This window comes from Drosophila sulfurigaster, chromosome X (assembly GCF_023558435.1).
Source record: "Drosophila sulfurigaster albostrigata strain 15112-1811.04 chromosome X, ASM2355843v2, whole genome shotgun sequence".
In the NCBI taxonomy this organism is placed as follows: domain Eukaryota; kingdom Metazoa; phylum Arthropoda; class Insecta; order Diptera; family Drosophilidae; genus Drosophila; species Drosophila sulfurigaster.
This window is the reverse complement of record NC_084885.1, coordinates 20356706-20370898: the sequence shown is the minus strand read 5'-3', so window position 1 is coordinate 20370898 and position 14193 is coordinate 20356706. Positions and strand designations below refer to the sequence as shown.

Here is a 14193-nt window from a genome sequence, read left to right as displayed (position 1 = left end):
TTTGACAGCGTTACCGAGCGCTATTCTATATCCATATAATCGATAGTTTCGACAATGTAATCCAGCACAATGAGAGAGCACAACATCTGCTCAGTAAAGATGAGGAGGAAGAGAAAAGAAGCCAAAAACTGTTCATATCATTTTTATTGAATATAAAAAATACCACAAGAAAGATTCATAATAATAATAAGCACATGTGGAGTTGCTGCCGACTATCAACGTATCACAGTTTTTTTTTCATGTCATGCCAGATATGCTTTTTATTATGGGGAGTGAGAAGATGTTGAGAGTGTGTGTGTGTGTGTGTATAAGTGTGTGTGGCATGCAACCTGTCAGGGTAAAAATGTAAGCGACACGCGTAATCCATTGTATTCTCGAATGTGTCGTAAATTTTTGTGTCATTTGCTCGTTACCGTTAACTTGGTCATCATCAACAGCATAAAGCTCATCATCATCTTGGTTGTTGTTGTTGATACCAAAAGCAACTTCCCTTTGCAATTTACACAATAATTAATACAGCAGGCAAAAAAAATGCAGGAAATACAAATGAAAAATAAATCGAGATTGGCAACAGTTTCATTCACATATTCAACAAACTGACTGACTGACTGACTGCTGCCTCACTCTCTCGCTCTCTCTCTCCCTCTCTCTCTCTCTCTCTCTCTCTCCCTCTCTCTCCTTACCCCAGCTCAAATGTCACTGCGGATTATTGTCGAGGACAACGTCGAGGCGTGCCGATAACACCCGACATGTTCATTGGCCATGGCGCGTAATCCAGCCAAAGTGATTTCGATTCCGTTGCTCTCGGCCATTTTGCCATATGAATGAATGCGCATCATCTCTTCTTCTCTCCTTTCTCTCTCTCTCTCTTGTTGTTGTTCCCTGCCAGTTCACGATTATTATTAACAATTGTGCCATGCGCGATTTCCTTTAGCCTCCACCGAACGTTTCATCTCATTTTCCGCTTTCCGTTTCATTACATTTGCCCACCTTGTTTTTCTCTTTTTTTTTGTTTTTTTTACTTAAGCATCTCATTGCGTTTTACACGTCTTCTCCGACCTCAGCATTCCATATTCCATATTCAGTCTCAGTTCGTAGTTATTTTTTTCACTCACTCTTTTTTTTCTGCATTTTTTTGCCATTGAGTGTGTTTTATTGTTTTTCCACCCAAAAAAAAAAACGACGACGCCTTTCCCCTGGCTAACTTGACTCTTAATCATTTACACTTCGCTGGCAGCTTTATGCCAGCCAGCCTCAAAGCCACTTGAAACTTAACGCGGCTCAAATGAGTTTTATGCCTGACTTATCGAAATGTGCGTGCCACATAATTCAGAGTCGAAGCCAGCTATTAAAGGGTATAGCTTCAATATATCGCTATATATCGAATTCTTTGCCTTTCACTGGATCAACCATCAACGCACAGCTTAAATGTAAAGAGCTGACAGGCTTCAAATTTTACGTGATTTCTGGTGGCTGTAAAAATCAGAAATAATTTCAATGCATTTAATTCGAAACGGTGTCAATTATCCATATATTGATACCATTTTGAAATGAATGCCGCATTTTCTTAGCGCAAGTATCACAAAATATTTTACTACTGCTAAATTTCAATACTCACATATTCTTGAATATTTAAATAATTACGCTTTTTCTTAACCAAAGTCTGAAAATACTTGACTGCTGTAAATTTTAAAAAAATTCATAAATTCAAGATGCGAACGTCTTAATATTTATCGTAAATAAATCATATGGTACTTTTTTTAACGGCAACATCCTAATAGCAGTTCGTACCCAAGCAGAAAGCTGCTTGCTATGAGTGCATAAAAAGCTGCTTGCTATAGGAACATTGAAATCATTCTAAACAGTTGACAAAATCTGATTGAAATATTTTATTTACTTTTCACATTTGCAAATTTAAAGTGATTTGTGATGCTTAAAGAATTTAAAATTCAGAATAAATTCACCGCACAATAAAAATTCGAATATTTAAATAATTCCCCACCGAAGATTGAAAATACTTAGCGACAACAAAATATTAAAATTCATAAATACAAGATGTTGATATCTTAATATTTATTATAATGAAATCATAAGACATTTTTTTAAGCTACAAAAATGCTATTTTAATTTGGCTTTTTTTTAGTCTTTTATTGACTAACATTAACTATATATTCTGCTGCACTCTGATTAGTTCAATAATTACCTAAAAAATACACCAAATTGGGTAGAATTTAAAAATAGGTCAGCAATAAATTTACATAGCAAAAATTCAAATTGTTTCGATTGATTTCAACATTAAAATGAGTTTAGATTTATTTTGTTAATTTAAGCCTTATAAAGGATTAATTTTGTTGTAAGTGGTTATTTACAAAATCGCATGGATAGCATCCGTAAGACTTTAAAACACAAAGATAAATCGAAGTTAGTTGTACTTTAATCAAGATTACAAAATGGAATACGGATGTTAACATAAAAGCTTAACATTCATAAAAGTGCTTACCGAGCACTATTAATTAATTAATGTTGCCAATTCTATAATATTCGAACTTACATTATTCCAAAAAATGTTACTCCTGAATGTATTTTCTATAAAAATATTTAAAATGCTTAAATTTAACAATGGACTTTTTTTACGTAGAGCTTTCAACGGTGCCAAAATTCTTTAAATTTGAGATCGTTGTATGAACACTAGACATTAAAGATACAGTAAACTGTGTGGTTTGAAAAAAAACTATTGAACTTATTATGAAAACTCTTGATTACGGCAATTTCAAAATTCATAAATTCAAGATTCATAATTCAAATCATAAATTCCTAATATTTTATATAATTAAATCATAAATATTGTTTTTAAAATCAGCTCAACAATATTTGACAGTCAATTTCACTTAATAAAACTTGTAAAGCAAAGCTTGAAAGTTTTATTATCAAGATTCTTTATTATAAAGGTTGTTTTAAAAACTTGTTTGAATTTCTTTATATTTGATATGTATATACATACAATTAAATATAGGGAATATGCATTGACTTCTCTGAAAAACAAAAACATTTTAAACTTTTATCAATTTTTTTCAATTTGCACAGCATCAATTTTAATTCTGGTAAAAATAGTTAAGGCAGCCTCGAATTTAATTCGAGTTCAAGACACTGCCTAAGTCCAACGATTGTAAATGATTTAGAGCGAGTGTCAAACTTGGGTTTTTGGCTCGCCCAAGATTAGCGTAATGTTTATGGCAACAGCTGAAGTAGCTGCAGAATATTCACAGTCATTTCGTCGTTTTTAAGCCATATTCAGATTGGAATGGAATGTCACACAACAAAAACACACGTCAGCTGCTTGAGGCGGGGGAGGGAAGGAAAAAACAAGTAGTTCTCTCTTGTCGCAGTCAATTCACAGCAGGGTATCGTGGTCTCTGGTCTCTGGTCTTTGGTCTCTCTTCTCTCTGATATCTGGTGGTATCTGGTCGGCGTTACGGGTCAGTGCTTTTGGCAATTTCCAATGCAAAAACAAAAGCCGCTGACATGGCAGCAGATGGCTTGGCAACTTCTCCAGCGAGGCCAACAAATATAATAAGGGAGAGGTGTGAGGAGAAGGAGGATGAGGGGACCAGCTTGAGGATGGCCAGCAAAGCGCTGTGGTGTCCAACTGTCGCCAGTTAGTTATCCTTCACATTATCTTTTTAAATTTATTTTATTAAGCTATTTGCAAGTGATTCCACGTTGCGAAGCATTTCTCGATGAGCATTTTGGATGAGTGTTTATTTTGTTTTCGGCACAACACTCGCATAAAAACAAAAGGCAAATTGCAAATTGCCAACTGGCAAATAACTGAATGGAAAAACACCAGTCTTTCTATCTTTGACCTAAGACAACGAATGAAATGGAAAATCAATGGCAAACATTCACAACAACTTTTAAAGTTTTCATTTTGTGATACATTTTGCTAGCCAACTAAGGACTGGCAAATTATGTAAATTTGTTATGCACTAAAATAGCAACAGTTTTATGCATATTTGTGACACATTTTCGAGCACAAATTTTTATTGAATTCCTGAATTGCAATTAATAAAAAATCAATTAAGCAATAGTGCCTATAATAACGTGACTGTCATTTGAGCAAAGAAGTGCATTTAACTTAAATCGAAAAGGTGAAGCAAAATGGAGTCCGAGAGGAAGTTGAGGTTGATGTCGATGTTGAGGCAGGTCTTTAGCTTATTAGTCACCATATTTATAAAACATTTTAGAGAACGACTGCTTATTGAATTCTTGAATTGCAATTAATAAAAATCAATAAAGCAATAGTGGCTAGTTTATAAAGAAATTAATGATTTTAAAACGATATTCGGCTTATTATTCAACAAATTTTTGAAATATTTTAGAGCACGAGATTTCATTAAAATTTTGAATTGAGATATTATGTTAGGAAGGAATCAATAATCAAAGCAAAACAGTGCAGTCCTAATCAATAAAAATACCAAATTAATAAAAATACTAAAATATACCAAAGACTTCTTCCTAAAATTTACCAAATTCATATACCGCAAAAATATTAAAATATACCGATGGCTTTTTCTTAAAATATAACAAATCAATATACCACAAAATTACTAAAAATATACTAAAGACTATAAGTGGCATATTTATATAGTGCTATATTCAAAATATACCAAATATAGCCTGTGGTATATCTTAGTATTTTTTGCGGTATATAAATTTGGTATATGAGATCCAGGTGCTCATATAGACGGATGAACAAATGGACAGACGGACTTAGCTATATTCTCTCGGCTGTTGACCCTGATCAAGTATGTACACATATACTTTATAGGATCGGAGAGTTGTCCTTCTGCATAGCACAAGGTTATAATATCCGACTGCTCTATAGGTAGCGGTTAGAATGAAAACTGAGTTAAGTAGTCTTCATCTCATAATTCAACATATTAATAAAACATTTTAGGGCACGAATTTTAATACAATTCTTGAATATAATTAAATAAAAAAACCAGTAGCAAGAAGAATAGCAGCTTATCTTAAAATGTTCTTCTGCTGAGATTCAACTTGTATACCAGATTACACTACGCTTATTCACACTCATCTCCGTATTTACCTCCTCTTCCTTTCAGGTATCATTCTTCTTGTCATCGTACGTCGCGCCGTTGACGCTGATTTGCTTTCTATACATGGGCATGTTGGTGCGATTGTGGAAGAGTGCGCCCGGATGTAAACCATCGGCTGAATCGCGGTGAGTCCAAAAAAGACAAAAGACCACAAATATTACGCATACGCCGTGTGTTAGCAGAAAACCAGCCAAAAAAAAAACAAAGTAAAGTGGTTAACATTTTGGGTTTGAAAGTGGAAAGTGGAGCCTGTGGGCACTTTGCTTGTTTGTTCGATTGTTTACTTGAAGCACACACGCACACACACATACACACACATGAGACCATGCACCTGCCCCATGCGGCATGATGAATGCGCCTTTATTACGCTTAGGCATTCCACCGAGTCGAGAACTTTTGTGGCCGCAGCTCATAAATTTTTAAGTGCTCCTCACTCTTTTGCTTCGCTTTGCTTCGCTTCGACTCGCGATTGTTTGTTTTCTTTCTTGTTGCTGCGTTTGTGCTGCCTCATTGCAGGTCAATGAATTCAAGCTGCGGGAGTGGCTTTAAGCTCTAGTCCGATTTCATCACACACACAAAAATAATAAATAACTCGACGAAAACATTCATATACTGGTACGTTCAAGATGTTCAAACAAATGCCGATTGAGTAAACAACGAAAAAAGAAAAAACATATTTATAAATCAACAAACACTTTTTATTATTTGTTCAAAATTTTGTCAGAAGCGACAATGCAAGCAAAGAAATAATAAATGGGCAGCAGAAATCATTTTCATGGTTATGTTAATTAATTTGATTTTGATTATTAGTTCATTTTTATTTTGACTCAAATTATTATTTGTTTGTTATTATGAATTTATATTTTTGAAATAGTTTGAGTAGCTAAGAAAACATCTTAACATGTTTTAATTCAATGTGAACAAACTGCCAACCATATCTTAACTTATTTCGTTGATTTATTTTATTTCATTAATGAGAAGTTGTTAATTTCTTTGCCAATATAAAGTAGTTATAGCTGAACCGGGACATAACTTTTTTATTTTTGCAATGCAATGAAAAATTCTTCAGCATCAAAATCTTAACTTATTCTGAAGATTATTACAATTCAATAAAAATTGAATTCAATTTAACTTCAAGTCGCGTTGAACTATAAATAACTCATATAAATCATTCAAAATTTTATTTATGATATTAAATCGCTTCCAAGATGTGAACTTATTTATTAGTTGATTGAAATAAGTCCAGCTATAAATATTTTATATTTGCGTAGGAATAAACGATATCTAAATGATAGATAAGAAATCGTCGACAAAATCTGAACTTATTCATAAGATGATTGTAATTCAGTCTAGCTCTGAGTTTGAAATCCTTCAAAATATTGTAACGTAAAAAAACATAAAGAATAAAAGAAGAAAAACATATTTATTTATTTAAATTAAAGTGAAATTAATAATACATTTTTATTTTATATTTTAAAACTATCAGTTTGAACCAATAAGAATCCATTAAAGTTGCTGTAAAATTAAAAATTTAATTGAATGGAATTCGTATTTGCAAACTATGTTATTTCATTCTTTAAACCTCATCTGCACAGTTGCAATTAAATTCAAAACAATTAGCATATTATAATTTAAAAAGATGAAATTAACATATTTCTTTCTACAAAAATTGCAATTAAAGTTAACTGAATAGCTCATTTTTTTTCCCAACTATTAGTTCAGTATATTTTTACAAACAATACTTACTTATTGAGTGACAGAAATGTATTGATTTTTAAATGGCTTTTGTAGCGGCTTCAATTACGCAGCAATCAGGTGCTAAAAATATAATATTTGCCACAGCGTTGCCTAAACAAACAAATCAAAAGCAAAAAAAAAGCAAAAAGAAAAAACAAGAAATGTGCATATAAAAAGGCAACGATAGGAAGTTGATAAAATTGAACGCTTGAATGCTTAAAATGAAGGGGAAAAGGGGAAAGAGGAACGAGGAATGACAATCAGAAATGAGGTGAAAACAAATGAGCAGAAAGGCATAAAAGCCGAACACAAAGAAAAGTAATGGGCGTTGTGTAAACAAACATTTTGACTCGCATTACACATTACAAATTGCGTCTTTCAACTTTAAAGCGCGGCGTCCCATGCGGCGTATGCGTGATGTGTGTTGTGTGCTGTGTGTTGTGTGTTGTGTGATGTGTGTGTGGCCAAATCAGAAATCCAATTCCATATTTCGCGTATGACTTGTGCCGACAATGAGTTTGAGTCTGCAATGTCATATATATGTATATACTACATATATCCATGTGTGAAGTTCAACTAACGCAAGCACAGACTCATGTGCATATATGCAAATTGCGCATACGCCGCATACGCGTGTGATGCGCTTATGCATTTGCCATTGGCAATTGTTGAAAAAGTCGACGAGTTTCTATTGCATCAGTTCATAAATCAGACTGGCGCGTATGTAAACTCAACTGCAGTTGCATTTGATAACATTTTACGCGCTTCTCTTTATCTTTTTTTTTTTAGATACACAACATACAGAGATATTATTTTAAGCCATTTTCAACTCTCATCTTTTTTTTCTGTCTGTCTGTTTGCAGCAAGGGAAAGCGACGTGTTACACGAATGGTGGTTGTTGTTGTGCTGGCTTTTGCCATCTGCTGGCTGCCGATACATGTAAGTATTTTTATATAAAAAGTTCTCTTTATGCCAATCTTGATTTGATGCAAAGATAATTAAACTAAAACTTACGCTATGCTACCTTTGGCTTGACATGTGCAAAATACATTTAAGCAAGTGCATTTAAAGTCGAATTATTTAATTTACACATTTCTGGAATCATCATTTCGGTTGCTCTGTTCCATTCAAATTTGCAAATGTGGTGCATTAAATTATTTTCTAATATTACTTAACGCTAAAATGGCTTTTATCGCAATTTAAATTTGAGAATATAGAGTAGAACAAACACATAAAACTTTACATAACTGTGATTTAATTTAATGCAGATTTTTTATACCCGCTAGCCATAGAGTAGACAGACAGACAATCGTCTCAACAGTCTTTAGGATTCATGATTTTAGTTGCGATTAGATAAAAATTATCGAAGTTATTTATGAAATAATTCCATATGCCAATAAGATTTGATTGACAATTTATTTTGAATGTAACAGCATATCGATATACCAAATATATATATTTTAGTAGTTTTTTGAATTTCTAGTATTTTTGCAGTGCATTTGATTTGTTTTGAAATTAGTATATCGATATACAAAATACATTTTTTAGTTTATTTTTATTTGGTTTGGTTGAAAATATAATATTATATCGATATACCAAATATATCTTTTAGTATATTTTGTATCTTCATATATGTATGTATATATTGTGAATGGAATAGTATATCTCTATACCAAATGTGTGTTGTTTTTTTTTTTGGATTTTGAGTATTTCGTCAGAATATAAGGTTTCGTTTGGCTTATAATATATTTTAAATGTAATAGTATAACGATATATCAAACATAACATTCAGTATTTTTGTATTTTTGCAGTATAAAGGGTTTGGCTTGGCTGCCAATATATTTTGAATGCAATATGGGATTTTTTTTTTTGTAGTATTTTTAGCACTTCTTCAGTATATTAATTTAGTATATTTTAAAAATAATACCACACTGTTTTGCTTTAATTGAAAATGCATGTCGAGTATCTCACAGTCTAGTATACTTACTTGCTTTAAAAAGCTTTCTTATTTATTTTATTTTTGTAAATTTTCCTTTTACAAAATTAAGTTACTTTAACTATCATTTTAATTTATAAGAACTTAAATATAAAGTCGTGGCAAAGGCAACACAGCAGCAGATTTAAACTCTTAAATTGAAAAGACCACAAAATAATAAAATATACCAAAACGAATGTGAAATTAAATTGCAACATAATTGCAAGCAATTTCACTAAAAAAAAAATATATATCATTACAATTTGTTTGGCGTGTCGAAGAAATGTAAACACGATTTGAATGCGTTCGAAATACCAAATGAACTGCAATTGGCACAATGTTTGCGCAATGTTGTCGCTAATTAAACCCGCAGGCGATGCATCGATTGAAATTGCATTTGCGTATTTAACTGCAAATCTTTCACTAACAAATTACAAATGTGAAACAAATCAAAACAAAGTGTGAACAGTTGATTAGTTTAATGAGAAAGAGATACTTTTACCTTTGCTTGGTTCCTTATACGAGTATTGCGAATAATTTGCCAAGCAACTTTTGATTAGCATTTTGATGCTCAAGTCTTTAAATAAAGCTGCAGCTGCAGCTGTTGCAAATATGAACGAATGACAAGAAGTATGTAAATACTCGTACTTGAAAACGAAATGCAACTTAAACTTGAACTTGTTGAGAATGTGTTTCAAGACCTTTTACTGAAGAGTAATCTTAAAAGTGGTTTATTAAGTTGGTCGGAAGCGAAAAGTGACAACTCTGAATACAATAAAGAATACATTTTTGTTTGTTTTGTTAGTTTTTCGATATCTAATCCCAAATGTATAATATCCGATCCAATTCTTCATTAGAAACTAAATAAATACACCAAAAATTTATTTTTGGAGAGCTAATTTTTTGATTTAACTTATCAACACAAACGTACTTATTCTATTTCTAATTAATTTAATTGGCCTTTTTTTTTATAATTAACATGCTGTTCTTAAAGTTTATTTTAGTTCATTTTGAGTCGCTCTTTAAATAACATTTCAAATTAAGTGCGCTTTAATTTACTATTATTTTGTGTGTGCAAGTTAAAATTTGGTAATGAAGTCTTAAATATAATTTATACAAAATTTCATAGTAAGGGAATCCAAATAAATAATTAAAAAAGGGTCTATTGCAGTCAATATGAAAGTAGTTTTATTTACTTGAAGTTGTTGATTTTTTCTAATGGCAAAAAAGGTTTTTTTTTATCCGTTACTGTTATTTAAGCAGTACAAAATTTGAAAGTAAGAAATCTATTATAATCAGTAGTAGTAGAATGTAGTTTTATTTACCTGATTGCTTCTTATGGCAATAAAGGCTTTTTTTCGTTACTGTTATTTTTTGTGTGTGTGCAAGTTGAAATTTTATTTAGCAATACAGAATTTGAAAGTAAGAAATCTATTATAGTCAGAATAAATAATAAACATTAAAAGACTTTAAAGCAAAGGGTCTATTGCAGTCGATATAAATGTAGTTTTCTGCTGACTGTCATTAGGCAGCAAATTGACATTTGTGCTTAGCAAATGCTGCAATTTATTTGCTCGAATGTTTAATAAGCCAAGCAAGAAGATGCAACCAGCAGAAGGAGCAGCTTCCTTTCATTTGCATTGCATTGGAAAGTGTTTGCACAAAATCAATGTGCTTTGCAAATCACAAATGTAATTTGCAACGATGTGACTTTCTGCGTCGTGCACTAATGAAATGCTTCTTGCAACATATTGTGGCACACTTTTCGCAGGTCATACTAGTGCTGAAGGCTCTCAACATGTACGGCGGCACACATCTAACGGTCATCATACAAATCATCTCGCATGTTGTGGCCTACACAAACTCCTGCATCAATCCGATACTCTACGCCTTTCTCTCGGACAACTTTCGCAAGGCGTTCCGTAAGGTAATCAAATAAATCACAAATCTCTATCTTCCACTATATGTTACTCATCCGATATTCTTCTATAGGTGGTTTGGTGTGGCAGTCCGCCTCCGATAATGAACAACCAGCAGATAACGAAAACAACTCGCACCACTGGCAACGGCACATCCAATCCAGAAATGCTCTAAGCTGGTAAATACGAACATTACGTATACGCATAGTTGTACTTTAACTCTGTCTCTGCAGTGCTGGCTTATTCTGGAATATTAATTGGATGTTTGGGTGCGACCACAATACAAACAACAACAACAACAAAAGGTCATTTAGAGAGACAGTTTTTAACAACAACAACTAATGCAGTTACCTAATGCAGATATACTATATGAAATATACTTTGCATAACATATTTTTAGTACTAATAACTAAAACACATTAACGCATTAACACGTGCATACTCTGAGTTTGTCCTGAGTGTTGCATAATTAGTTGTTTAAGCGTTGAGTATAATTTGATTACATATAAATATAATATACATATATATATGGGAAAGTTAGAAAGATGTAAAGTTGTCAAAGTTACTTTTAAGAAAACGTTTCTTTTCCAATTATTCGATTTACTATCGTTATCGATAGTATTTCAAGCATCGATGGGAAAGTTAAAAGATGTGAAAATGTTAAGGTTATTTTTAAGAAAGTTTTTCTTTACTCATCCTATCGATAGTATTCCAAGCTTCGGCGGAAATGTTAGAAAGATGTGAACATGGAAAAGTTACTTTTAAGCAACTGTTTCATTTTACTATCGATATCGATAGTATTTCAAGCTGTTATGAAGATGTAAAAGATGTAAAAGTTAATTTTAAGCCAGTGTTTCTTTACTCATTTTACTATCGATATCGATATCTATATGGATAGTATTTGAAGCTTGAGTGGAAAAGTTAGAATGATCTGAGAATGTAAAGGTTGCTTTTAAGAAAGTGTTTTTTTTTATACATTTCACTATCGTTATAGATATCGAAAGTATATCACGCTTCGGTTTCGCATCGATAATTTAGTTCGTTAAAGACTAAAGACATCTCATTTCATTGTTGTACATATTGAAGAAATCGGTTTTTAAATAAATATGATTATATAAATAGGACCAGTTAGAAAGATGAAAAGAATATAATGCTGATAGATCAATATGACAAGTGGCTAACTTACATATTTCTTTTCCAATCATTCAACTTACTATTATTATCGATATCGATAGTATTTGAAGCTTCGTTTTTGCATTGATAATTTAGTTTGTTACACATTACTTTATGAGTTGATCAACTCAATTCATTGCTGTACATATTGAAGAAAGCGTTTATTAAAAATACGTTTGTTAAATGTATTCACGAGATCTGATTAATGAAACACCGTACCAAATCCTTTTGCTGGCACGCTGAAGCGCAACAATTAAGACAAACATGAATATGTTACAAAAATATATTTAAAAAAACAAAAAATACAACTCGATTTATGTAATTTAATAAATTAAGCCGTATTAAGAAATTGCCCCACACAAACTATATACATATATAATATATACTATATACGATATCCACAAAAATAATACCAAGGAATAGAGAATGCGAGTGTGCATAAATTAATGTAATAAAAGCGCGTTGTTCCAATTACAATTGCATAAAGGGCTACCAAGCAGACTTTTATGCTAATTACTATGCAAACAAAGCAAAAGAAAACAAAATGCGAAATGCGAAATTTATAATAATCAAATTGAATCAACAGAATCCCTTTAACTCTGTGTGACAGCATTAAAAATTAATTGAAATGCCATTAAAATTGGATTAAGCGAACAAATGTTAATTAACGAAAATTCTTGTAGGTTTATAGGCTAACATTGTGTGTGTGCATGTGTGTGTGTGTCCATGTAGAGTATAGATATCAATACTTATACAATATACTACACACACACACATGCATTGCACACATATTCTAACATTCAAATATTTGAGGTAAAATACGTAATGTGATTTATACAGAGACATAAAACAAAAAAAAAGAATCCTTAAATCGCTTTTTCGGATTCTTTCCTATCGAAGAACCGTCGTCAGATACAAAAACAATGCTGCAAACAAAACTAAATTAAATATTAATGATTAAATTACAAACTAGTTAAAAGTGTATTTTTAAGATGATGAATATTAAACGAAACTAGCATTAGAAAATTCTTATTAATTTCTAGTTATAGATACATTTAAATATTCTTTTTTTTATTACCAATTTATGTTCTCAAATTAAATTACGTTTAAAGTGTGAAAACCTTTCCAAACTGCGGTTTCCTTCATTCCAAATTTGGTTAATTAAAAATAGGCAAATTTTTTACGAATTTCATCGTATAAACGTAGTTATAGAAAATATCGATTTTACGAAAATTTGACAATTTCTTTTTCAATGTTATCTTGAATTGTTTCGTTGACAAGATTAAATGAATTCGAATCGGAGTCAAAGTTGGAACTAATATTAAATTGAACAATTATTATTGGCATTTCATTGATAACAAGACCATTAAATATGTATTAGTCATAATGAAATTATTATCAATTAAAACGAAAGCTAAATTAAGTAAATGAAATATTTATATTTGACTATTGCATAAGTATTTACATATTTGATTTTTATTTCTATTTATTTAATTTTTGGTTCATTTTTTTGTTGCTTCGGCATTGCCGAATTAAAATATATAGCTTAAGATAACTATTAAACAAAAAATGGTAACAATATATGGTAGAAGAGTACAGAGCAAGCGACAGATAGAGAGAGAGAGAGAGAGAGATTAGGAGACGAATACTATGAAAGAAAACAAAAATTGGAAAATAGATGAAACAAATGTTGGAACAACTTGTGGATTTATTGTGTGTGTGTAATTGTAAATGTAACTTGTAACTTGTAACCTACTGCATTCCTAGCACAGTTGTGGAATTGAACAATATTTGAATTAAACGATTTGCAAACCAACAATAAACAAATACAAATTGAAATATTGTAGAGCTAAGACAAAACCAAAACAAAACATATTGTAAAAATTTTAAATACTTTTTGTTTTTTTTTTTTTTTTTTTCTTGTGTGTGTGAAGTCAGTGAAAGTCATTTAGCTGTACGTACTAACTACTTAGTATTTACTTATGTACATGGAAATGTGTATTTATAGAGTATTCACCAGTCGCGCAACAATGCGAAATATAAAACAAAAAAACAAAGAGAAAAATGAAAATGAAAACAACAATACAAATACTATTTGTCATGCAATTTTTAATGTGCATTCGGTAAGAAAACAAAGTGGAAGAAGAAAAAAAACAAAATGGAAAACATAAAAACCAAACTGAATTATTGTATTTGAATATGAATGTTTGTACAATAAATTTGATTATTGTGTTAATAAAACTTATACTAAATGTACAAAATTGTGTTATAA

General features: G+C 31.3%; 1 protein-coding gene across 1 annotated transcript in view; it reads left to right on the top strand.

Moving 5' to 3' along the window:
• The window catches only part of LOC133847085 (allatostatin-A receptor), a 148234-nt gene extending 137147 nt beyond the window's left edge, over positions 1–11087 (top strand). The window contains 5 exon segments of the mRNA XM_062281870.1: positions 5124–5242; positions 7718–7793; positions 10601–10756; positions 10822–10927; positions 10982–11087. Coding sequence (XP_062137854.1) covers positions 5124–5242; positions 7718–7793; positions 10601–10756; positions 10822–10923 — 453 coding nt within the window. The 3' untranslated portion in view covers positions 10924–10927; positions 10982–11087.
• The last annotated feature ends 3106 nt before the right edge of the window (positions 11088–14193 follow it).